The following is a 25,861-nucleotide window of genomic DNA, read 5'->3' on the forward strand; positions in this document are numbered from 1 at the left end:
GATTGGTGGACTTCATCAGCTACAGCAGCTGATTGGCTGCAGAGTTTTGAGGTTCAAGTCCGGCCGAGCCTTTTCTTTCTCAGACTCGCAACTTCTTGAGCTGCTTCAGCACGATTTTAACCTGCATCTCTTTCATTCGCAAGCTGCTGAATGTTAATTACGAATGCTTTGTCTAGTGTGTTATGATTGCGGTCATATTTGTGGTTGGGTGTACGTGTTTTTCTTCCCTTAGCTTGAAAGTTTGGACGACGCGCGACAGGTGACATTATACGTCTGTATGCAAATGAGGGTTCACCAGGACGAGGTGGTGATTGGCTGCAGAGTTTTGAGGTTCAAGTCCGGCTGAGCCTTTTCTTTGTCAGACGCGTAACTTCTTGAGCTGCTTCAGCACTATTTTAACCTGCATATCTTTCATTCGCAAACTGCTAGATTTTAATTACGGATGATTTGTTTAGTGCGTTATGACTGAAGTCATATTTGTAACTGTGTGTACGTGTTTTTCTTCCCTTAGCTTGAAAGTGTGAACACGCGACAGGTGAGACTGTCCGTCTGTATGCAAATGAAGGTGCACCGGGACGAGGAGGTGATTGGCTGCAGAGTTTTGAGGTTCAAGTCCGGCCGAGCCTTTTCTTTCTCAGACGCGTAACTTCTTGAGCTGCTTCAGCACGATTTTAACCTGCATATCTTTTATTAGCAAGCTGCTCAGAGTTGATTAAAGATGCTTTGTCTAGTGTGTTATGATTGCGCTCATATTTGTGGTTGGGTGTACGTGTTTTTCTTCCCTTAGCTTGAAAGTTTGGACGACGCGCGACAGGTGAGATTGTGCGTCTGTATGCAAATGAGGGTGCACCAGGACGAGGAGGTGATTGGCTGCAGAGTTTTGAGGTTCAAGTCCGGCTGAGCCTTTTCTTTCTCAGACTCGTAACTTCTTGAGCTGTTTCAGCAGGATTTCAATCTGCATCTCTTTCGTTAAAAAGCTACTGACATTTATTTACGAATGTTTTGTCTAGCGTGTTATGATTGCGGTCATATTTGTGGTTGGGTGCATGTGTTTTTCTTCCCTTAGGTTGAAAGTGTGAACACGCGACAGGTGAGATTGTGCGTCTGTATGCAAATGAAGGTGCACCAGGACGAGAAGGTGATTGGTGAATTACATCAGCTGTGTAGCACCTGATTGGCTTCTGCCAGATGATACTTCAAATATAAAGAACCAAAATGGCTCGGTTACTCAAAGGGGGATATGGTCATTCTATTATTGTAACCACCGGTTATGCAGTGTTTGGCCCAATAAGCATCAGTTAAACCATGTGACCACTGAAAAAAAAAGCCACCGCCCTGTTTCTCGCTCTGCAGACTTCTTAAGTTTAAGTCCGGCCAAGCCACCAACTTGTTGAACTCTTAACTGACCATAACCCGTTAGCTTTTCTTTCTCCGATGCGTAATTTCTTGAGCTGGTTCCTCCTTAAGTAGGATTTTAATCTGCAGATCTTTCATTAGTAAGGTACTGCGGATGCTTTGTGTAGTGTGTTATGACTGCGGTCATATTTGTGGTTGGGTGTACGTGTTTTTCTTCCCTTAGCTTGAAAGTGTGAACGATGAGCGACAGGTGAGACTGTCCGTCTGTATGCAAATGAGGGTTTGCCAGGACGAGGAGGTGATTGGCTGAAGAGTTTTGAGGTTCAAGTCCGGCCGAGCCTTTTCTTTCTCAGACTCATAACTTCTTGAGCTGCTTCAGCACGATTTTAATCTGCATATCTTTCATTAGCAAGCTGCTCAGTGTTGATTAAAGATGCTTTGTCTAGTGTGTTATGATTGCGCTCATATTTGTGGTTGGGTGTACGTGTTTTTCTTCCCTTAGCTTGAAAGTTTGGACGACGCGCGACAGGTGAGATTGTGCGTCTGTATGCAAATGAAGGTGCACCAGGACGAGGAGGTGATTGGCTGCAGAGTTTTGAGGTTCAAGTCCGGCCGAGCCTTTTCTTTGTCAGACGCGTAACTTCTTGAGCTGCTTCAGCACTATTTTAACCTGCATATCTTTCATTCGCAAACTGCTTAATTTTAATTACGGATGATTTGTTTAGTGCGTTATGACTGAAGTCATATTTGTAATTGCGTGTACGTGTTTTTCTTCCGTTAGCTTGAAAGTGTGAACACGCGACAGGAGACCTTATACGTCTGTATGCAAATGAGGGTGCACCAGGACGAGGAGGTGATTGGCTGCAGAGTTTTGAGGTTCAAGTCCGGCCGAGCCTTTTCTTTGTCAGACGCGTAACTTCTTGAGCTGCTTCAGCACTATTTTAACCTGCATATCTTTCATTCGCAAACTGCTAAATTTTAATTACGGATGATTTGTTTAGTGCGTTATGACTGAAGTCATATTTGTTATTGCGTGTACGTGTTTTTCTTCCGTTAGCTTGAAAGTGTGAACACGCGACAGGAGACCTTATACGTCTGTATGCAAATGAGGGTGCACCAGGACGAGGAGGTGATTGGCTGCAGAGTTTTAAGGTTCAAGTCCGGCCGAACCTTTTCTTTCTCAGACTCGTAACTTCTTGAGTTGTTTCAGCAGGATTTCAATCTGCATCTCTTTCATTAAAAAGCTACTGACATTTATTTACGAATGTTTTGACTAGTGTGTTATGATTGCGGTCATATTTGTGGTTGGGTGCATGTGTTTTTCTTCCCTTAGCTTGAAAGTGTGAATGACGCACGACAGGTGAGATTGTGCGCCTGTATGTAAATGAAGGTGCACCAGGACGAGGACGTGATTGGTGAATTACATCAGATGTGTAGCATCTGATTGGCTGCAGAGTTTTGAGGTTCAGTTCCGGCCGAGCCTTTTCTTTGTCAGACGCGTAACTTCTTGAGCTGCTTCAGCACGAATTTAACCTGCATATCTTTAATTAGCAAGCTGCTGAATGTTAATTAAAGATGCTTTGTCTAGTGTGTTATGATTGCGGTCATATTTGTGGTTGGGTGTACGTGTTTTTCTTCTCTTAGCTTGAAAGTTTGGACGACGCGCGACAGGTGAGATTGTGCGTCTGTATGCAAATGAGGGTTCGCCAGGACGAGGAGGTGATTGGCTGAAGAGTTTTGAGGTTCAAGTCCGGCCGAGCCTTTTCTTTCTCAGACTCGTAACTTCTTGAGCTGCTTCAGCACGATTTTAACCTGCATATCTTTCATTAGCAAGCTGCCAAATTTTAATTACGGGTGCTTTGTCTAGTGTGTTATGATTGCGGTCATATTTGTAATTGTGTGTACGTGTTTTTCTTCCCTTAGCTTGAAAGTTTGAACACGGGACAGGTGAAATTATACATCTGTATGCAAATTACGGTGCACCAGGACGAGGAGGTGATTGGCTGCAGAGTTTTGAGGTTCAAGTCCGGCCGAGCCTTTTCTTTTTCAGACGCGTAACTTCTTGAGCTATTTCAGCACGATTTCAACCTGCATATCTTTCATTCGCAAGCTGCTCAGTGTAAATTAAAGATGCTTTGTCTAGTGTGTTATGCTTGCGGTCATATTTGTGGTTGGGTGTACGTGTTTTTCTTCCCTTAGCTTGAAAGTGCGAACACGGGACAGGTGAGATTGTGCGTCTGTATGCAAATGAGGGTGCACCAAGACGAGGAGGTGATTGGTGAACTACAGCAGCTGATTGGCTGAAGAGTTTTGAGGTTCAAGTCCGGCCGAGCCTTTTCTTTGTCAGACGCGTAACTTCTTGAGCTGCTTCAGCACTATCTTAACCTGCATAGCTTTCATTAGCAAGCTGCTAAATTTTAATTACGAATGATTTGTTTAGTGCGTTATGACTGAAGTCATATTTGTAATTGTGTGTACGTGTTTTTCTTCCCTTAGCTTGAAAGTGTGAACACGCGACAGGTGACATTATACGTATGTATGCAAATGAAGGTGCACCAGGACGAGGAGGTGATTGGCTGCAGAGTTTTAAGGTTCAAGTCCGACCGAGCCTTTTCTTTCTCAGACACGTAACTTCTTGAGCTACTTCAGCACGATTTCACCTGCATATCTTTCATTCGCAAGCTGTTCAGTGTAAATTAAAGATGCTTTGTCTAGTGTGTTATGCTTGCGGTCATATTTGTGGTTGGGTGTACGTGTTTTTCTTCCCTTAGCTTGAAAGTGCGAACACGCGACATGTGAGATTGTACGTCTGTATGCAAATGACGGTGCACCAGGACGAGAAGGTGATTGGCTGCAGAGTTTTGAGGTTCAAGTCCGGCTGAGCCTTTTCTTTCTCAGACGCGTAACTTCTTGAGCTGCTTCAGCACGATTCTAACCTGCCTATCTTTCATTCGCAAGCTGCTCAGTGTTAATTAAAGATGCTCTGTCTAGTGTGTTATGATTACGGTCATATTTGTGGTTGGGTGTACGTGTTTTTCTTCCCTTAGCTTGAAAGTTTGAACGACGCGCGACAGGTGAGATTGTGCGTCTGTATGCAAATGAGGGTTCGCCAGGACGAGGAGGTGATTGGTGAACTGCAGCAGCTGATTGGCTGCAGAGTTTTGAGCTTCAAGTCCGACCGAGCCTTTTCTTTCTCAGACGCGTAACTTCTTGAGCTGCTTCAGCACGAATTTAGCCTGCATATCTTTCATTAGCAAGCTGCTGAATGTGAAGGAGGAAATACACAAGTGACCACCAAGACTGACTGAAGCAATGATCTGGCAAAGAGCGAGTGAAGAACCAGGGTAGATGCTGGGCAGATGAGTGGATGGACTGCAGGTGTGCAGGCTGACCAGCAATCAGGTAACTGGGAAAGACAAAGACAGGCAGGAGACTTATTTCTGTTCCACAGTTTTGTTAGTCACATTCAAAACTTCCAAACCTTTTCCCTTTTTTTTTCTTGTTGGTGAAACTCCTCCGTCACTGATTGCTCAGAATTAATCTGGCCGGACACACTCGCCTAGAAAACGAGATTTTGACTTTGTAATATCTTTTAATCTTTTGAGATCAAGCACACTTTGTCAAGGCGAAGGACAGAATGTCCCTTAGCTTCCACAAAGACCAAAGCTGAGAGTTGGTGTGAGGAGCTCCAAGGCAGAGCCAACAACACGGCCTCTGTTTTTCTTTAACTGTGCCATCAAGACACAAACATCAGAAATGAACTGGAAAGACACAGAATCAGACATCAGAAACAATGTTCACCCTGAGGGTGGTGAAGTGAAACAGTGTAGTCAGGAGCCACTGGTGTGAAAAAAAAAAAACAGAGAAAAGGGGGATTTGGCAGCTGCTGTTGGAAAAAATGAAAAAAAAAGTGTTAATCCTGAATAAAGTGAGTGTGAGGAGGATGTTTGAAGGTCTGCCTCCAGCTGGGTGAGACATTATAACTCCTCTGGTTTCTAATGAAATTTTCACATCTTCCAACGACTTGTCTGTCCAGACTCTGGGCAGATGTGGAGGGAAGCCACTGGAGAGGGAGACAGATGTGGACATCCAGGCCAGGTCAGTAAGACGATGTCCTCTCTCTCACACACACAAAATCAGATCTTAAACTGTGAAATCTGTGAACTGTTCAAGTTTGAGAAACGAGAGAATTTTACAAGTGAGATGAGAGTTAGTCTTCTCTGAGGACAAATAGCCTCCTCTCAGCAGCGTCTCTAAACGCCTGGTCATGCTTTTTGTTTGTTTCTCTCTTTGTTTGTTTGTTTGTTTTCATTGCGCTGTGTGTGTGTGGTGCTGATGCTGTGCGCTCCTGAGCCAGACAAAAAAAAACAAAAAACAAAAACCCAGAGATCCTCTGGAGTCTCAAAACCAATCAGAGCGCGCATCAGACTCCACCACCCTGCCTATCTCTCTCTCTCTCTCTCTCTCTCTCTCTCTTTCTCTGCAAAGCGAGCGGCGCACTCATCCACCGCCGTCCCCCCGGCTCTCACACTCTTCCTCCTGCCTCTGAAAAAGGAAGATGGTACCGTGCACAGCGCGTCCTGTAAGCGGACCAAAGTCGTCACTGCTCGACTCGCTGCGGGAACTTTAAACCCACCATGCCGGGTTACGCCAGGTTTCTGCTTTTACTTTTGTGTTTGGTCCTGGTCGGAGAGTGCAGGAAACACAAAAGTAGGAAAAAGCGATGGTCAGCGCCGGCGGAGACTCACAAGCTCGGCAAGTAAGTGTGGAAAAGCTTTATTTATTTAAAAGCTTTTTTTTTTTGTAATTTCATTTCATTTTTATATCATTTTAATTAAAGTGAGATTTGAACTCTGACCTCCAGAGATCAGTATAGGGCAAACATCCAGCAGCAGATGAAGGAAAAATCACTTGAGCTTTCTCCATCATGACTCTAAGATCTGACATTTACGCACAGCTCAGAGCAGCAAATCCGTTTGCATGAAGAAACCCGTTTCTGGTCCAAATCGGTTCTCATTGAGGTTATTGTAACGAATCCGACCCCTCCACACCGCGGGTCACACTGTGGTTTGGAGGAGGTGGAGGGGTGGGGGACCCTGAAAGCCTCCAAAAGCTGCCGGGGCGCAGTGATCGCTCTCATTCAGCTGCGTGTGAAACCTCCTGCGTCTGTTCACAACAGCAAAGAAAATCCAGCAGCACTCAGATCCAGCAGGTCCAGGATGGTGGTTGTTATTTCAGAAATATAGATTATAGGCTCTTTATTCATTTTGCACTGAGGGTAACAGGAGACTGGAAAGTGGAGGAATTTCAGGAAGGTATATTCTCTTTAAGTCTTTTGTTTGGCTGCTATTTTTCCTCTGTTTGTCACAGTGTCATTTTCAAAGATCCTCTCACCAGCACTTTGGGTTTATCATACTGGCAAAACATGGATTTCTACTCATGGACTAACAAACTGCATCAGGTGGTTTGTTAGTCCAAGCAGCAGGAATAGGAGGACTGCTGATTTTCATTAGTGATTAATTGTTTCCTCCTTCAGTAGTTTTGTCCCCTGAAATGGTCTCTAACGTGTTCATTACCTTGAAGCTGGAATCATTAAAGATCAGTCAGTTTGTTTTTCTCTTAATTGATTAGCCACAAGTTTTCACTCAAAAACCAGTTGGTTTTAAAATGAGCTTTGCTACATGCAAATGTGCTGAACACTTGTTTCCCACAGTTACAATTAATTAGGAGGTGCAAAGAGAAAAATGGTAAACAAAACAAAACATAAGATTACATATAGGAGCCCATACGGAGCCGTGGACAGCCGCTTAGCTCGCTCACTCATTTTTTTCTCTTTTGACTCAGTCCCACACACATCTTCCTGCAACCAGAGATCTTCACTAGCGCACCAAATGTGGATTAATCCACCGCTGCAAATAATCCCCAACTGTTGCATTATTCCCTCGTTTGAGTAATGTTTGCTAAGAACTATAGTTTAAAAAAAAAAAAACAGTATATAATATATAAATATATCTATTATATTTATGAGGTGTGGAGCATCATGCTCGGGTGAATGTGATAAAAACGCTGCTTTTCTGGAGAGCTGACGTGTGGAGAAGCTAACGACGTGCAGGCAGACGCAGAAAGTAATGGGTGCGGATGTTTTGATGTGCATTGCTTGAGGTCGGCGTGTGTTGCCCTAAAGGGTAGTGAGGTTGCAGCAAGTCCTCCAAATGAAATGACAGAATACATCATTTTGTGTTTTGCTTTCTAGCACAGCATAGGATCTGACGCCTTTATCAACCAAAATTTGAAAAGTAAATAAATAAATAAATGTGTTTAACAGCATGACAATACTATAATTAAGGTTTGGAAAGATCATGGCGTGGGTTAAATTAAACACTTGAGGTCATGGCAACATCTTGGTTTGAGCCAAAGCTGATACATCGTTAAGGTTAGCAGGCTTTCGTTGTCATGGTTACAATAATAGCCATCTAGTTATGGTTGGAAATAATCACGGTCAGCTTTCCAAAGCAAAAAAAAAAAAAAAAAAAAAAACCTGGACTCACTGTGAGAAAAGGTAACAAACAGCTGTCTCCCATGTCCATGTCCATCCACGCTGATGCAGTCGTCCTTCTGTGGAGGACAGACTTGGAGCTCAGGATAGTGGACAGATGTAGCGCATCAGACTTTAAGGAGTGAGACAAGTTTTTGCTTTCTTTCACAAATTTGCAACTCACATTCACCGCTTTTTGTTACTGTAACCACAATCTTTTTTTTTTACTCTGAAGCATGTAACCACAATATAACCACACATTTTAAATATGTTTGAATTGGGTATAATCCAGGGTTTAGAATCATCCATCTTCTGTGGTGATGGGATAAAGAAGTCAGAACGTGTAGAGAAACTGGCACCAATTTTAGTCTTTTTATGTGATTTGTTTACAGGAATAAAAATTAAAAAAAATAAAAAAATAAAAATAACACCAGTCTTTTTCCCTCATGGCCGAACTCTAATGTCCCTTGTCTCTGTCCGTGTGCCTGGTTTCAGTCCTCTGTCGAAGAAGGTTGCGGATGGAACCAAAACCCGAAAAGTGAAGACCAGCCACCTTCTGCGCATAGACGAACATGACTTCACCATGAGGCCCGCCTTCGCAGGTGAGCTGCTTTTCTTCCTTGATGGTGTTGGTGATAATGAGGGAATATATGTCCATTGCTCTTGTCTCTTTAAAGAAGTCTTTTTTTTTTCCTTATACCACACATGGACTGGATGAGATGTTTGAGCTCAGCAGTCCGTTGACACTTTCTCATCCTCTCTGCTGTGAAAGCATCGATGTTCACCCTTTGTTGAACCTGAGTGTCAATGTTAATACCACGCTGACTTGAAAAGAAGAAACGAGTTTTATTTTCCCCCACCTGTCTTCTTTTCCACTCTGCTGCCAAATCTTTAAGAGAGCAGAAATAAGTGCTGTGTGGAGCTCACAGCCCCAAGCTAAAGGGGAAAGAAAAAAAAAAAACAGAGAAATTCTCCACAGGTTCTGTTAGGCTGTAAATACATCCTGACACAGAGCTGAGCAGAGGTCATCCTCCCAAAAAAAAAAAAAATTAAAAGAAAAAATTTCCTTTCATCCCACGTTGCTTTGGAATTATGGCTGGTGATGAGTTTATTTCTCAGCCAGATGTTTTTAAAGCCATTATTTGCCAGCTCTGATGGCTTGATCAGTCATGTGTTGACAGAAGGAAAAAGTCAACTTAAGGGCGTTCTCTGCTTCCTTTCTTTACACCCTGAGCGTCAGGACACGATGGCTCTGCCTCTGGGATTTGAGGAGGCAATTAAAAATAAGAAGCTTATTTGTTGAACTAAAGACTTCTGTTCACTGGTGTTTAGCATAAACGGGGCCCTGTATACATACGGGAGGAGGTGGCGAGCTAAATGAAACGTCCCGCAGTGAATTTCATGCTCCCGTGGGACCACAGTTGTAGCCACAGATGGGAACGGGATCCCACTGAGGATCACTTTTTGCCTTCAGTTTGTCAGCTTTTGTTTGCTGGTGCAAGCAGCAGCAACAGAAGAAGAAGAAGAAGAGGAGGAAGGAGAAGAAGAATGCGATCGCCTCATTCACACATCATCAAAAGCTGACTTGTGTAAGTGTCCCGCTGCTGCCTGTGAGACTGCCGCGTGTTCATTTGGCTGAGGAAAAAGTGTGTGTGCAGCAGCTGCCACGGTTCCTCCAGGCTTCAAAAGGAGCGATTGCAGTGTTACTAATGAAAGCCTCTTACACAGCCACTTCCTCTTTGCTGGTGCAACGATATGGAGAACGACACTCTTATGTGCCATTGGGGGATGTCAGCGAAGGGATGGAGCAAATTCCCATGTCACAATCAGACAAATCCTGACTACGGAGCATTTTATTGTCCAAATGCTCACAATAAAGTGCTTTGTGGTGAAACCTTATCCCCAAGAACAAAGATACTGAATAGAAAAATGTTAATTGTTTGGATTCTTTTGCTTGTATAATGTGCTTCAGAGAGCAACAGTGGAATGGGGTTTGTATTATCAATGGCGTGCAGGTGGAGCTGTGAATATCGATAAGGTTCTGTTATCCTAATTAGAGCACCTGCACCGCTCCCCGCTGGGCGGTCGCCCACCTTTCTGCGGCCTGACAAATCAAACACATCCAGGAAGCCGAAGAGAAGAAACATTAGTCATCAAATCATGTTCTGATTTTTCTGGACACATCTATTCATGGACCCCCCCCCCCGCCCCATCTGCCTCAGGTTTCTAAAAGACTTGATGGGGTTAATAGACCTGACATGCATCAGTCACACTTGCATTGAAGAGACAGTGTGTTTTCCTCTCAGCTCGCCCTTTGGATTCTGAAGAATCCCCCATCACGTGCATCCTTTCATTGGGATTTCCCCAGCCTCAGCGTTGTGTCTAATGGACGAGTCTGTAGCTGTATAATCCAGTCGGGGTGAACCAACAGCTGTTAATCCATGAACAGAGGAGCTGTCCAGGATTAGTGTGGTGTCGTTCATGATTCAAAAGAAGGAATCTTTCAGGTGAAGGAACTGAAGTGAATCACTTCCTGAAACGACCCGTTCTCAGTCAGTTCAGCAGAAATACACTCACTGAGTGTGTGAATGGGGTGTGTTCAGGACAGCAAATACACAGCTGACTGGGGCTGCTATCGTTACAATGATTCAGCAACAATGGCTCTGGACTGCAATCCTCATATACGACATTATCTAGACTGATATTATATGCAGATTATTGTGTGTAGTGCCAAACGTACACGCACACACACACACACAAATATAATGTTAATGCTAATCTGTATATAATAAAAATTGCAACCCATATGGGATATTTTCAAAATACAAATTGGAAGTATTCCACTCACCAGTCTCAGCACGGCTATTTTTCTGCATTAAACCTTAATTATACGCCCTCGCAGACGTGCACACTGACAGCTGCAGACACCACAGACGCATAGTTGTTCTTGTTGTACAACTTCTGCTTGTCTGCTTGATGCGGCCAATGCGCAGTTGCTGCCCTTTTAGCAAAGCGGCCCTGCAGATGCAACAAATTGTTGGGTGCACATACGTCCACACAGAGCCACATGTGCAAAGGCAGCAACACAACACATCACGAGTAGCGTATTGAAACAAGTAGCGACAGAATGAAATAGGAGTGAGTTTGCTATGCATATTGAAACCTGCGATATGAAAAAAAAATGGGGTGGCTGAGCCTAAGACAGTCTCAGATCCTTTCATCGTGTGGAAACGGTGCAAGTTCACACAGTGATCTTGAGCCCTGAGTGATAGACAGTCACTGAGTCTCTCGAGCCCGCCTGTCTCCCTCTCTCCTGTGTCTTCAAGTCTCGAAGTAGGATGTGGTAGCACATATTTAATTTTATGATTAGGCAGAAATATGAACTCTGTATGTAGCACTGTAGGAATCTGTAATAGTGGCTTTCATTTTGCAAACGGTGTCTTTATCCAGCTGAATTCTCAGCTCACTGGCTTATCCTTCACTAGTGACCGTTACCGGTTCACTAGTCTGCGAGCTGAACTGAACTTTTGGTCGTGTTTCAGTTCAGTGACTGGGGACGACACAGCGCCAGAGCTCCGGTTAAGAAATTCAGTAAACAAAGCTTTTTAATGAACTGATTGTAATGTTTCATTAGGCTGAAAAGAATTGCATTGGCCATTGTTATCCAGGATCATAAGGTGGAGTGGATATGGTGCTTTTCTTCCTTTTGTTCTAAACGCATCTGTAGAAATTACATGAGGACAATTTAACTGAGACTCCTGACAAAAAAACAAAAAAACAAAACAGCTGTAATCTGAGATATCAGACTTCCTGTGGACACTTTTGATGAGTAATTTGCTATGAACTCATGGTTCAGAATCACTCACGATGTGAGTCAGGAGAATGATGGGTAGATTCATGTATCCAGCAGCCCTTAAAGCCAAATTACGCAACTTTAGAAAGAATGAATTAGACGAATTATTAAGCAATGAAAACAGTTAGTTCACTGATTTTATGGCTCTTCTCTATTTGTGCTACTGCCACACTTATGTCACACAGACATTTTAATGGTGTCATCTCTACAGTAAAACAAGAAGTAAACACAACAGATATCACCAGGAGACATGTTTGTTGCTTCCTGCATGTGGTCCCACTCCACCTGTTAGCGCTCAGGTTGCTGGAAGGTGCCTTCAGACTGCTGCTGCTGCTGCCACCAGGCAGTGTCGATGTTCTGTATTTGAAATTGGCAGCAGCAGGGTGCAACGCCACCGCAGAGGCTCCCAGCATCCTCCAATCCTGCTAACTATTTGTACCGTACACTTCAGGCTGCTGCTATCCTCCTACTATAATCTCATCATACAGCTAAATAGAGCACGTTGTAGCCTGAAATAGAGGAAATGATTAGCAATCTGATGCAAGTGATATTGCAAGTCTAGGTAACTAATATAATGAATGTTGCTTATTGGTCCAGACTGGATGATCAGACCTTGAAACTGATGTTGTTCCAATAACGTCATTGTTCATTTTGTTGTCTGCTGGTGAAGAGGTGTACTTATGATTCAGGGAACAGACACAGAAACCTGTAAAATCAGCTCCTGTATCCTTTCCCTCGCTGTGGTTTCTGTGGTTGCCATGGTCACGGCGAGCCGCAAGTTGAAAAAGGCGAACCATCGTCAACTCACGACAACAAATAGCCATGAACATTCAGCAGCACAGCTGCCATCAAGTTTGTACTGAAGTCAAATGAAGCAGCTTCACCAACTGCCTGCTGCCTGAAAGCACCTTTCAGATGATGCCTTTAAAGCTGCTGTCTCCAAACAAAAAAACCTTTTATCACAAACACCTTAAACATACAGACGTATGGAGTTGGAATCAGGATGTGGTTATCCTCCATAGAGACGGGAAGCTGAGGGAAACAGCTAGCGCGCTAAAAATATACCTACCAACAGTATTTATGTCTCTCATGAGCACAGATTATGGTAGTCTTTAGATAGACACAATAATACCAAGCCAAGCTAGCTATCCATGAAAATACTTTCTTTTCTTTTTTTCTAGATGCCAGCTCAGAAACACAAAGCTTCCATTCTAAAGCAATAAAGACAGGACTGGAGAGCCAACACATCATAAAAAATACCTGAAAAAAAAAAAAAAAAAAAAACCCAAGAAATAGCCTCAACAAGTGAAATTCTCCCCTTTTGCCTAATTTCAGGCTTTAAACTTTAATATCCCTGAACATTTGCAGGCATATATCAAAATAAAAGTCCCTCCTCGACACCCATTTCCTGTATTTCTTCAATTATTGATCATTACACAGCCTGCAAGTGTAACTTTCTTAATTAGACACAGTATGAAATTTCATACATAGGGAGAAATTAAAGTCCATATACGCAGTGACTCAAGTAATTAGCCTGATAAAAAATTCAGTTGCTGGAAAAGTGCCCACACATAGCTAATAAAATGTTTGCTTTTATGTCACGTTATGAATGCATATGGATTATGTTCTTTTGTTTTCCTCTCCTATGCCTGGGCGATAATTTCATTTTAAAGAGTGAAACGTGGTATTAAATGAAGCTGTTGAGGGCTCAGTAAAGCCCTCGGGAAAAGAGAACCATGAAACTGTCAATTTCCCCGTTCTGCAGGCTGCATGAGCCCGTAGAAACAGGCTGTCATGCAAAGTAACTTTGACTTACAGTGTTTGCTTCTCTGTGATGTTGGTACTTGGTGTTGTGGTGTTCATGGACTGTAATATTAGGGGAGGGGGGGGGGGGGGGGGGGACTGACTGACACACTCTTCTTTCATGCCCTGTTTGAGAACAGCCCACACAGAAGTGCTACTGCTGGCTACAAGGGCCAACTGGAATTATGAAGTGGAGCATCTCTATGACGCATTCATGGGGTCTCATCTGATAATCAGCGACGTAGAATAATTCGCTGATGCTCAAAAGCTCAAAATAGCAAAAGGAAATCTTCTGGCAAAACCACACGCAGGACATTTCATGTGTGCCCGATCGTCCCGTCTGAAAGCATAAATTTCGCCTTTTCAGCCTCGGTCTGCAGCCAACATTTTCAAACATTCAAGCACAGATAATAGGCTTCCATGCCCTGTAATTTATGGCACATACACTGAGATATCCCTCCTTGGTACCGACTGCTGCGTCCTTACAGCTGAGAATGGGCTCTGGCTGTGGTCTCCCGTGACCCAGCTACACGGAGAGTTGAGGCAGAGCAAAATCTCAGACAGTTCCATTCCATAAGCACCGCCGGGCAAGGCTTTTTTCTCAGCAGGTGTGTCTGGTGTTGCGTCCACCGCCTCAGTGTCAACAGCAGCTCAGGATTTTTCTGAATCTGGCACGTGATGTGTGGCATATGGTATGAGAAAGAGCAGGGAGGACTCTCCTCTGACAGCTGGGACTGGACGCAAGTTAATATCCCTGCTTCCAGGTAGCAGCTTTGCTGTGCCACTAGTTATGTAAGGCTGGCACCGTTATTGCAGCACAGATTAAAAATACTACAGCAGCCAATGTGACTTTAATACACAAATGACAGAAAAGGCGTGTGAACTCATTTTGCATTGGATGATAAGGCTACTAGGATACTCTTCCCTGTAAATCCCAAGATGGCCTTTAAACGTAGTCCTCTTCAATTAGCTAAACAGCACGTATCATCCCACATGGAAATATTGTGTTCTGTTTAATGCAAGTTATAATGTGACATGATTGGAGTTATTAGTCACGGCTTAGCGGGATACAATTTTAGGACTGTGTGTGAGAGGATGAGCCGATGGCAGGAACACAGATCACAACAGCGACGGCTTCACAGCTGACATCATGTTTCTATTAAAATCTAATTATATTTTTGCAAATTAAATTATTTATTAATTTCACCCCCCCCCCCCCCCCCCCCCCCCCCAAAATAACGTGTAACAAATTTCATTGCTACCTCTTAGATAAGAGATATATTGTGGACACAGTTGGCATTTCGTCTCAAGGATGGCTGTTGAGGAAAGCTCATGGAGTCTCCAGAAAAACCAGAAGGGTTCATGCCCTGTGGGACATGAATGTGTTCAGTAGCTTTAATGGCAATCTGATGCCTGATCACGGATGTCATTCTTCCGATGCAGACAGCCTCATTTTGTCCTGCTGGTGTCGCTAGAGAAAAGTCCACCAAGCCATTATAAGGATATAACCTCAAGGGATGGTGATTCGCTAACTACCTAGATGAGACAGGCATAGCTGGAGGTATTCAGCTAATTTACAGCAAATAACCCCCAGCTGAGTGTCCCCCAGGACTTGAGCGATTCTGCAGCTCATGACTGAAGCCAATGTTCAGTGCCAACACAGTATGTTTACTTTATGGAACACAACTGCAAGTGTAGTGACTGGGGTGATGAATGGGTGTGTAGGACGCTCAGTTTATGTTCAGTCATTTGGGGTTTTGCAGAATTCTCTGATTTCAGCTCTCTCAGGTGACAAGGTTGATATATACCTGCTCTATATCTATTTTCTAATATGTGGGATCAGTGATGAACAATGTTTATCCACATTAGAGTGATTTGCATCTTTGCATGTAACAATAAGAAACACAGCCCTGTGGTTTAGGATCTACTTGTTCTTTAAGTCCTGGTTCCAGCGTTGCAGTGTGAAGTCATCACCTGTTCAAACACACACCACATATCAAAGCGGAATGCTAACGCTCATCTGTTCGGCTGCTATAACTCTGCAGGTCCTGCCGTCCCTGTTGGAGTGGATGTTCAGGTGGAGAGCTTGGACAGCATATCAGAGGTCGACATGGTAAGTGGCTTTAACGTGTTAAATGGCACCTAAGTTATAGGTTATGGATAAACATGGATGACAAATATCTGTAATCTTACTTCAAAAAGAACTGAAATCTGCTGCAGATACTTAAAATAACAGTAATTAAAATAGATTCAGCCTGGGGGGTTATATAGAGACTTACATGGATTATTCTGTCTCTCTAACTTAACATCCAATCAGGTTTAAATGCAAAGACCAACACAAACTGAAAATAATGAGATTATTGTGAAAGTAAAACCATAATGTCATTATTGATGCTACTATTCCAGTGGATTATGTTACTGGTGGCAGATTTAACAAGTAAATCTGTGATATATTCAGTTTGCAGTCGTGGAGGTTGCTGACGTTAAGAGGTGACACTGCTTCAGCAGAAAGCAGTTAATGAGGCACCTCAGGAGCATCCTTCACTAACAGCAATGAGAGTGGACACATGAGTACTATAGATAATAAGACTGTGGTAACACTCGTCTCCTGAATCCAACTTCTTTTTTTTTTATTAGACACACCAGATCAGAGCCCAGACATAGTCTAATAAATAAGAAGTACTACAACTACTACTACTAATAATAATAATAAATATTTATCAGTTCTGCGATTCTGTACTTTGAAATGACAGATGATTATGTCCTTTTAGTTAAAGTCATTAAGCTGTTTTCAGTTGGGTAATCAGAATTAGATTATGAAAGCTCAGTGGTAGGAAACTGTTTATTTTGCTCAAAGTCAAACTAAATGCATGTTGAGTAATGTAATTAAATCAACCCTCTGTTCTGCAAACATAAATTGGATCCAAAACTGTCATCCTGATGTTGTATAAGCTCCTGTTTGCAAGGACGACCGTGGATTACATTTCATTTGGATCCCATGGTTGTGTATTTATTTGTTTTGGAACAGAGGGGGGGAAAAAATGATTGAGCCCAGATGACGGCTGCTCTTAATGACATTATGTCATGGCACAAAGCTTCAGGATGCTTAACGGTTTCACAGTAAATGAACTTTTGCAGAAATGAGATTTAGAAAGGATACAGATAAGTGTTACTCTTTTATTTTTCTTAATGCCAACAAATTCCAGGAAGAAACCAAAACGTGTTTGTCCATCTCTGTACTTTCTGACTTCTCTATAACTCTCAGCTATAGAGAGAAAAAAAAAAAAAAAACTAATTTCCTGAAACAGCTGGGTGCTGTAGTTTTAAGCCAACATCATTCAAACATGGAGGAAGTAGTACGTTTGTTTGAGGGCTTATGTAGTAGGGGGGTCTTTAAAATTTTATATTCTTTGTGTCACAAGTGAATTATTATTGTGGACTTAATACATAGTTTGACAGACTCATTGTCTGTCAATATTGGAACTGCACATCACCAATGATTTACACTAGGTGAGCTTAACTAACTAAAGGTTTACTCAGGCTGTATTATCAAAACTCATGGGCGTATTGAATGGAACAAGAGACTGTTTTATTGCTAATGAATATAACTCTTCATTTGGTGGCAATTAGAGGATATTAAATAAACTACAGACGCCGTCTCAGCTAATGCAGGAGATCTCAGCACCACAGCACCTGTACAAATTAAGATAAGTTTTGGAGCATGTTTGAAAAAAAGTTAAATACTGCAGCTTTAAGAGATGCAGCTTTACGGAGAAAAATCCATTTTGTTAAAGTTTTAATCAGCCGATAAGCTTCCAGCTATAAACACCCGAAAATAATAGCGTTCAGGTATACAGACTTCAAATCACCTCTCATTTGTAAATTTATTATACATTACAGTTATTACTCATCTGAGGGATTCGGGCATGCCCCTGAACTCATCTTATGCAACATCAAAGGTACTTTTATGGTGGATGCCAAGAGTACAATGTGTTGCTGCAGCCATTATTCTAAACTGATCTGGTCTTATGTAATGCCATGAGGAGAATGGGATAGAGGATGATCTCCTGTGGCAGGGAGTCATGCAGATGCAGGACCACTCCAGCCTGCATAGCAACAGGGAGGAAAGGAGGCGAGAAGACAAGGGTAATCTAAGACCAATGGAAGTTGGGGACTTTGCATGGTTAACATATGTTCAGCACTTCTGTTGACCATGAATGTTTAGTTGTAAACAATCCATATAATCCAGCAGCTACAGGCTGCAGCAGTGTAATCCCAGAGCAATGTTATAAACCAGATTCAGCCAGCGAGGAGAGTCCTTGTGGTGAGACTTAATCCAGAGGCTGTTTCTGTCACCCCCCCACCCCCCCCACCTCTCCCACACCGCCCCTCGCTTCCCCCAGGACTTCACCATGACCCTGTATCTGAGGCACTACTGGAAGGACGAGAGGCTGGCCTTCCCGAGCTCCACCAACAAGAGCATGACCTTTGACGGCCGACTGGTGAAGAAGATCTGGGTACCTGACGTGTTTTTTGTCCACTCCAAGAGGTCGTTCATCCACGACACTACCACCGACAACATCATGCTGCGGGTCTTTCCCGATGGTCACGTCTTGTACAGCTTGAGGTGAGGACAGGAAGTTCCTGTCACACACACACACACACACGCATCTGCCATCACAGGGTTTTAACACACCAGCTCAATGAGACTTGGCAGGCCCTGGTGTAGCATGTGTGGAGCTGGTGAGATTTACTCTCTGCTTTAATTCCCCAGGGTTACAGTTACTGCAGCATGTAACATGGATTTCAGTCGTTTCCCTTTGGACTCGCAGACGTGTACGCTGGAGCTGGAGAGCTGTGAGTATTCACATACTCTTTTGCTAAGAAGACTTTTGAAATAGTTTTCTCCTAATTATTAAAGACCCAAAGCATTTTAGAAGCATGTTGCCTCAACCAGCACCACGCTGACAAGAAACACTAAACCAACCTTGGATGTTATTCACATCAGTCGGTACGACTACATTTACAGATGATTCCACTGGTTAACATATATTCTAAAATACTTTCTTGATTTACCCTGACTGTAGAGAGGAGCAGGCCTTTAACTGAAACAGCCTTATGTTAAAAACAGATCTTTTTTTCCAGTATGACTGTTTCAGAGCTAAATTTCATCACGTTTTAGAGCACATGTTTTAATTTACTTGTAATTCCCTCCCTTCCCTAATTTTTTTAGCCAGGCGTTATCAGCAGCTGTCATTTGTTCATTTGTTCAGCTTTTATCTGAGAATCAGCCATCGGTTGAATACTGAGTTTTATTTAATAATTTGTGGTACAATTTGTGGAAATCCACCTACTGCTGCTGATACTGAAATTGGTTCAGCTCTATACATAGATTCATGCTTTCTGTCTGTCAGATGCTTACACCGACGAAGACCTGATGCTGTATTGGAAAAGCGGCGATGAGTCCCTGAGCACCGATGACAGGATTTCTCTGTCTCAGTTCCTCATCCAGAAGTTTCACACTACCTCTAGACTGGCTTTCTACAGCAGCACAGGTACAGCACACAAAACAAAGGCTGCGTGGAGTTTAACATAGATATTTTCTATTTTCACTCAATGATTAATATAAATACAGAGATAGGAAATGCTCCACCTGAGTTGAAGTCGACTGAACTGAAGAAGCCTCCTGGATGAGAGGTGGAACATCTTCAAGGATCTATAACTAAGTCCACTTGCCCTCAATTCAGCTCTTCTTGGATAACCACGATCTGGATCTGACAGTGTTTCAGGTTTCCTGTAAAATAGTGAAAGAGTTGCTGACAAGACGAAAACTACCTGAGAGTTAAACAAGACTACAGTGAACTACACAACAACTAACACAACCAGACCTGAGCATTCATTTCCACCGCTACCATAAAGATGTGACAGACAACACAAGGACAAACTGCCGCAGGACAACACAGCACTGCTGAAATCGGTTTCTGCTCCTCTAACACAAACCAGTATGCCAGCTAAAGCAATAACTAAAGCAACTGGCAACTTCACTGAAACCAACCTTCTGCCATTTTCTGTTGCTGAAAGCAAGGGATTTAGAAAGTTGCTCACAGTGCTGGAGCCAAAACAGAATTCCATCTAGAAAACGCTAGTGTAGTTGTAAACATTCACAGGGAAACGAGACGAGACGGACCAATATTTGGAGCAACAGGCAACTGTTGCAGCTGCTTTCATTAGCACCAAAATTGACAGTTGGCTAGAGATGAAACGCCCGCTGAAAGCTACAGCTGAAAGCATCCTTGATTTCCCAGATTTAAAACAGTTAGAGCTGATGTGTTGAGTTCAGTCACTCTGTTTCAGTTAGTGACGACAACACCAACAAGCCCTTTGTCATGAAAGACATTCTGAGATGTCACAGGTGTAAAGAAAAAAAAAAGAAGAATGATGGTTGAATTCCATTTGCTTCACTTTCAGGAGGCTGGCAGTGTGTAATGTCTTTCTTGGACATTGTTAATGTTTGGTTATAAGCTTGAGACAGAAGATGCTGGTGACTGCATGAAGGCCAATTTTGTCCATTTTCTCAGACAGTGCTGATTTGAGTTTTCAATTACCTGAAACAGAAATACCACAAAACTTCAAACTTTCTGCATAATCACTCAGAGGGCTGAACTTCACGTGCAAGTAGCCAGAGCTGTATAGCTCATCTCCTTCTACGTTAGCCCACAAACTTATCAATGAGGTAGGAATGTCTCCCACTGGAGTACAAAGCACAGCCTGTTGCACTTACACACTGAGAACTTTGAACTCAATTTCAAAGAACACATGACAGCCGTAGCACCCATCCCACTATAATAAGGTTAAATTGCATTTTAACAGAATAATCACATTTGAAGTCAGTAGAAACTTATCTTCCCCAAAACAGTGTCCAGGTTACTAAGCACAATCCAAGGAGCTCACTGATAGTTAGGTTACCCAATATAAAAAATAGCTCTACTAAATGTAGGTAAATCGTTAATAGAATTAGTAAAAGCTGTTCACTCTGAAAAGAAGTGTGCCCAATACGGTTTTATTCAAACAATGAGATTAACACTGTATAAAGAAAAAAAAAAAAAACTCTCCCTCTGGGAAATGTTTGAAACTCTGGAACTGGAACACTGCTGTGAAAAACACACCACTGGGCTATTTTAATAAATTTCACATATCTCCTTCATATTGTTATTCTGCCATTTTCTACCTCGTACTGCTTTGCTATCATAGATATTTGTATCCAGTGCAATGACCTCTTTTCTATTCAGCTGCTGTTTGTTTGGTTTGGTTTTATGTGCCCTCCAGATTTCTACCATCCCTGTGCTGATTGGTTGTTGGTTTCACCTCATTGTGTTTATCATGGTCCTTTAGTACATATTTTCTTTACCACTGACATATAAAGGAATTTGCTAACATCTGTTATGTTTTACCTCTTCCGTGTCTCCAGGTTGGTACAACCGTCTGTACATCAACTTCACTCTGCGGCGCCACATCTTCTTTTTCTTGCTGCAAACCTACTTCCCTGCTACTCTGATGGTCATGCTGTCCTGGGTGTCTTTCTGGATTGACCGCAGGGCCGTCCCTGCCAGAGTCTCATTAGGTAAGAGGATATGCACCACAACAGTGCATGTTCAAAATTAATGTGTGTCCAAAGCACATTACAGTGACCTGAGAGCATAACCCAGTTAGCACAGGAGAACCCCAGAGGGAATCATACTGTTACAACATTTTTGGGAAATTTGCTTATTTGTTTTTTCCTGATTATGAGATGAGAAGATCAGCATATTATCTGCTTTAAGTGCACAGCTGGAATGAGGACAGTCCTCTCATCTCTGAGAGGACTGGGTTAATAAATCGCATTGATTTTGAGGCAGGGGTACATCAGAGACTTCTGAGTTTGTTTTTATTGGAACAGAATTTTACTTTCTTCTTCTACTCTGCAGGTGCTGAATGGAAATGTTTACACATCTTCTCAAGAGATGTTGTCCTTCTGGCTTGAAATCACTACAACCAAAACAAAATCCTAACTGTGAAAAGACTTTTGTCCTTCATGTTCCAGACCCACAGAAAGTCTGTCTGGACACGAATCTTCGTCATATGTCCCCTAAAACCTTTTTGTCTCCCATGCTAACACAAGGTTGTATATTCTCTGTGCTTCAGGTATAACGACAGTGCTCACTATGTCCACCATCATCACTGGAGTCAACGCCTCCATGCCCAGGGTCTCCTACATCAAAGCTGTGGACATTTACCTCTGGGTCAGTTTCGTCTTTGTGTTCCTGTCTGTGCTTGAATATGCTGCCGTCAACTACCTGACGACGGTGAGGGACGGTAAAGAAAGGAAGCTCAGAGAAAAAGTCAGGGAACAGGTACAGAGACCTTTTCAGAAATAGCATGCCAAATGGTGCCTTTTACTTTTTATGCAATATCAATTCCTTTCCTCTCTCGCTCATCCAGTCTCAGACCCTCCCCTGCACCTGTGGCATGTCCCATACCAGGACCATGATGCTGGATGGGACATACAGTGAGGCAGATGTCAACAGCCTGGCAGGGTACACCAGAGCCTCCATGACGGCTGAGGATGCGTCAGAAAAACAGGAGCGAATGGTCGTGCATCTCTCCCTGGATGAATCCACGGGAACCAAGAAAAAAGGCATCCGCGGCTTCCGGATTATCCAGAACACCCATGCCATTGACACCTACTCTCGCATGATCTTCCCTGGTGCCTACATCCTGTTTAACCTGATCTACTGGTGTGTGTACTGCTGAGCGTGTACGTTTGAGTCGAAACAGTAGCAGCGAAAGAAAAAACAGCGAAACCATTTCGTTGACCTTCAGAGAGAGGTAGTTGTTCCCATACTGCATGTTCAGGTGGAGCACCGAGTTTGGCAAGGTGGTTGAGACATGTCACAGACTTCTGGGTGTGATTTTCACCAACTCTGGCTCACCTCTGAACTGGACCACTTCTAAAGCTTCCCCCATTTTGCATAACTGTATCACAAGCTTGTATGTACTTGATCATATCCCAGCAACCTGGTGGGGCTGGTTGCACAAGTTTTGCTGTTAGACTAGTCTAATGTCGGCTGTACAAAAATAAAACCAGACTGATTTTAAGCCTAAAAAGTTAGCCACTGTACCCCAAGGCTATGGTGACAATGGTGTCACCGTTGACTCACATTCATTTGGGTTTTAGCAACACAACCTATGTTAGTCTGATTTTTTACTCATTTTTCTGATACAACAATTGCAATTACAAAAAATGTTGGTGCTTTAGGAGTGTACAGTGGTTTTATCAGGTTTTTGTTGCTGAAAACAAGGTTGATAAAAGTAGAGTTTGCAGGCAATAAAACCAAAACAATGAGCTAAAAATGCTCTGTAGTTTAGAGGGAAAATGAAGATACTTCAGATAATTCTCTGTGGGTTTGTCACTGTAGTGACGCCTTTAAGATTACACTTAGTCGTTTGATCCATAGCTCATATAGAAAATATTGCTTGGCAAAGCTTTCAGATTGCCAAGTAAGACCCTACATGTCTATCTGAAGCTGGACTTTTAGAGTTGAACCATAGTCTGTCTTTGTACAACCAGCCCCTTCCTGGACTTCCCTAAATAATACCCTCTACTCTGAAGCTCTCTGTTTTCATGATCGAACTGTCAAAATAATAAGAGCATATAATTTGGCTGCTGTTGCCTCTGTAACCTTTGGAACCGACTGAGTCACCTAACTGAATGTGTCCACAGCAGATGGCTAATGAGGCAGTAAGTGAGCTAAATACCAGCCTTCCTTCCCTTTACAGCGCTCCGACTACAGTGACAACATTTCAATTCAAGTGACACTCAGTGCAGCTTCCCTGTATTACTCACTGACTGCTGTTGATATTCACCAGACTAAAGCAACCCATTAAGCCAGGACTAAAAAAGGATGCTACTACTGAATGGGCTTCATAGCACCATATATCACTGTTGCTGAGGAAAGTGTTTATTTATTTATGTGTTTGCGAGCTTCGTTATTCACTGACTTTCTTTTATTGAATATTTATTTATTTATTGTGCAGAAATAGATTCGTGTGCCATTATACCTTAAGTTGGCAAAGATGCACGCAACAGGGCTTGTACAAAACTGCTTGATGCATGCTGTGAGACGTGCAATACTGTATCTTTCTAGTTGTATATTTCTTAGAGAGGACTTTAAAACAGGGAAAGCTTTACCAGTGATGTAACCAACTTGAACCGCCTTAAGTAAACATTTTTTTATACACCAACATGGTTCAATGGCTGAATTTTTTTTTTTTTCATTTGTTTGAATAACATGAGTGATTGCATGGCTTTGATGGAGTTTTCTAAGCAGTATTTCATTCAGTTTAGCATTTCATTTAATTATATGGGAAAACAGTAAACTAGAGGCTTTTGGGTAGCCACACAGCTATATGTTTGCTTTCTCCCATCACAAATGCTTCATTCCACAATACTGGTTTATGAGTCAATATTGAAAAAGCAGATTCCACAAATTTATTTTAAAAATATCCAATAGTCAAAGAATAGCTTTACATTTTGAGAAATTAGCTTATTCACCTTCTTGCTAAGCATTAAGGCCCATTTATACTTCTATGTTAAGGGCTATGCCACAGATTACAGCAGCATTATATGCATAGGCTCTGCTAGGCTACAGCATGTGATGTGTGTCTGGTCCAAAATGTAACTACAGTGGGACCCCTATTAACTTATTTTTTATTTGGCCCTTGCATCATGTATGAATTTCATGTCTGTGCATATTAAGTACAGAGCTGGACCAGGACGCTGTTACCTTAGCTTAGCACAAAGATGGGAACCAAGGTGGAAACAGCACCAACCACAGACCTGACTGGTCAAATGTTTCTACAGCCAGGGGAGGCAGCCATGTTTTCATGACACTCAGCAAAAAAAATAAAATAAAATAAAATAAAATAAAATAAAATAAAAGTGCATTTCACAAAATGTAAAACAACCCATGGTCTCAATCAGATTCATAATGTATTCAGTAACCCCTTTTATGCTTTAAATGGGATTTATGTATTTTTTAAACATGCTTATTATTTGGGATTCTCATAACAGCAAGTTAGATCGTCTCTCAGTGCAAAAAATAAAATAAAACAAGAAAGACAAGCACGCTTGCAGATCTGTCAGCTTCCAAACCAGCAAATAAAATAATAAGAATAAAGTCTCTCTTTCATGCATTTAAATGAGTCCTGATTTACTGCTTTGAAGATTTAACACATCTGAACACCTGTCTACAGAGTCTGAGGACTGCCACAATGTCATAAAGCTCCTCCACTCTCTTTTCTAATGACAGCAAAGGCTAAGAAGCAACTTTACTGAAAACAGTCAGAACTTCCAAGAATAATCTATCAGACACAATCTTCCTGTGTGACGCACATTCGTCTTTAATCCAGATTTTAGAGAGGACTCTGGGCACATCTAATCCCTAAATAAACAAATCATGTCAGATTTACCTATGCTATCACTACTTAAAACACAGTGCTGCAGTAAGGCAACTGATCCCACACGCTCATCTGTGTTGTTTATTAATGCATCTGCTGCTTAAAGGTAATACACTGACTCATGCTCTAATTTGTCTGGCTATGGCTAATACCCACTGGCAGACCCTTGAGGATTTTTGTCCTAAAAGGAAGTCTGTGCTGTGGCTCATAATAAATTGTGTCAGGGATAAATTAATAAACATTTACTCAAATTTCTTTGAAAAGCCAAAAATGGAAACATGATATAAATAGTTTTACAAATCCCTGTGTGTGTGCAAAGCCAGTGCCTCGGGGTAGTTGGGTAGGATTTGTACAGGAAGGAAAAGGATCTAATTTGAACTGAGCATGACCTCGAGCTGGGGTTTTTTAGTCCCTGGTGTTTTTTTTTTTTTTTTTTTTTTCTGCCCACTAAACATTAGACGTCTAATGGACGTGCAGATCGTGTCTATACTGCGTCCGTCGGTCTATGACCAGTTCTGGACATTTACACAACGTGCAAACTAGGTCCGATATTTGGACGTCTAACCACGACCCCACTTGGACGTCAATATGCAGTTCAACATTTGAACGTCGGACTAGGTAACTTTTTTGGACGTCACGTGGACGTCTAAGACAGGTGCAGGAAATTGACATTATTAATGAATGTAATTTTTTAATGACAAATATCAACATTGTTGTTATCAACATGATTCATGAATACGATTATAGATTATTTGTGATTGAACATTATTTGTTAGAATAATTTATTTATTATTTGTTTATGTTTTTATTCATATGTT

At 42.2% G+C, this 25,861-nt stretch overlaps 2 protein-coding genes across 6 annotated transcripts in view; both read left to right on the forward strand.

Moving 5' to 3' along the window:
* Window positions 1-5,454, forward strand: part of ube2j1 (ubiquitin-conjugating enzyme E2, J1) — a 41,883-nt gene extending 36,429 nt beyond the window's left edge. Inside the window, exon 9 of the mRNA XM_041064827.1 lies at window positions 29-5,454. The gene's annotated coding sequence lies outside the window, so the exon portion shown is untranslated. The remainder of the gene's footprint in view (window positions 1-28) is intronic.
* On the forward strand, window positions 4,631-24,736 carry LOC121199856 (gamma-aminobutyric acid receptor subunit rho-2-like). 5 transcript variants are annotated; one of them, XM_041064825.1, is made up of 11 exons: window positions 4,631-4,758; window positions 5,393-5,454; window positions 5,845-6,115; window positions 8,387-8,493; window positions 15,593-15,660; window positions 17,951-18,174; window positions 18,322-18,404; window positions 18,962-19,102; window positions 21,016-21,168; window positions 21,729-21,937; window positions 22,026-24,736. In XM_041064825.1, exons 3-11 carry the CDS (start codon window positions 5,994-5,996, stop codon window positions 22,335-22,337), a joined length of 1,419 nt encoding a protein of 472 aa, XP_040920759.1. In that variant the 5' UTR covers window positions 4,631-4,758; window positions 5,393-5,454; window positions 5,845-5,993; the 3' UTR covers window positions 22,338-24,736. The 5 variants fall into 5 exon arrangements, with proteins under 5 accessions (XP_040920759.1, XP_040920758.1, XP_040920757.1 ...); XM_041064824.1 differs by lacking the exon at window positions 4,631-4,758 and having other exon boundaries at window positions 5,335-5,454; window positions 5,714-6,115; XM_041064823.1 differs by lacking the exons at window positions 4,631-4,758; window positions 5,393-5,454 and having other exon boundaries at window positions 5,595-6,115.
* The last annotated feature ends 1,125 nt before the right edge of the window (window positions 24,737-25,861 follow it).

This window comes from Toxotes jaculatrix, chromosome 19 (assembly GCF_017976425.1).
Source record: "Toxotes jaculatrix isolate fToxJac2 chromosome 19, fToxJac2.pri, whole genome shotgun sequence".
In the NCBI taxonomy this organism is placed as follows: Eukaryota; Metazoa; Chordata; class Actinopteri; family Toxotidae; genus Toxotes; species Toxotes jaculatrix.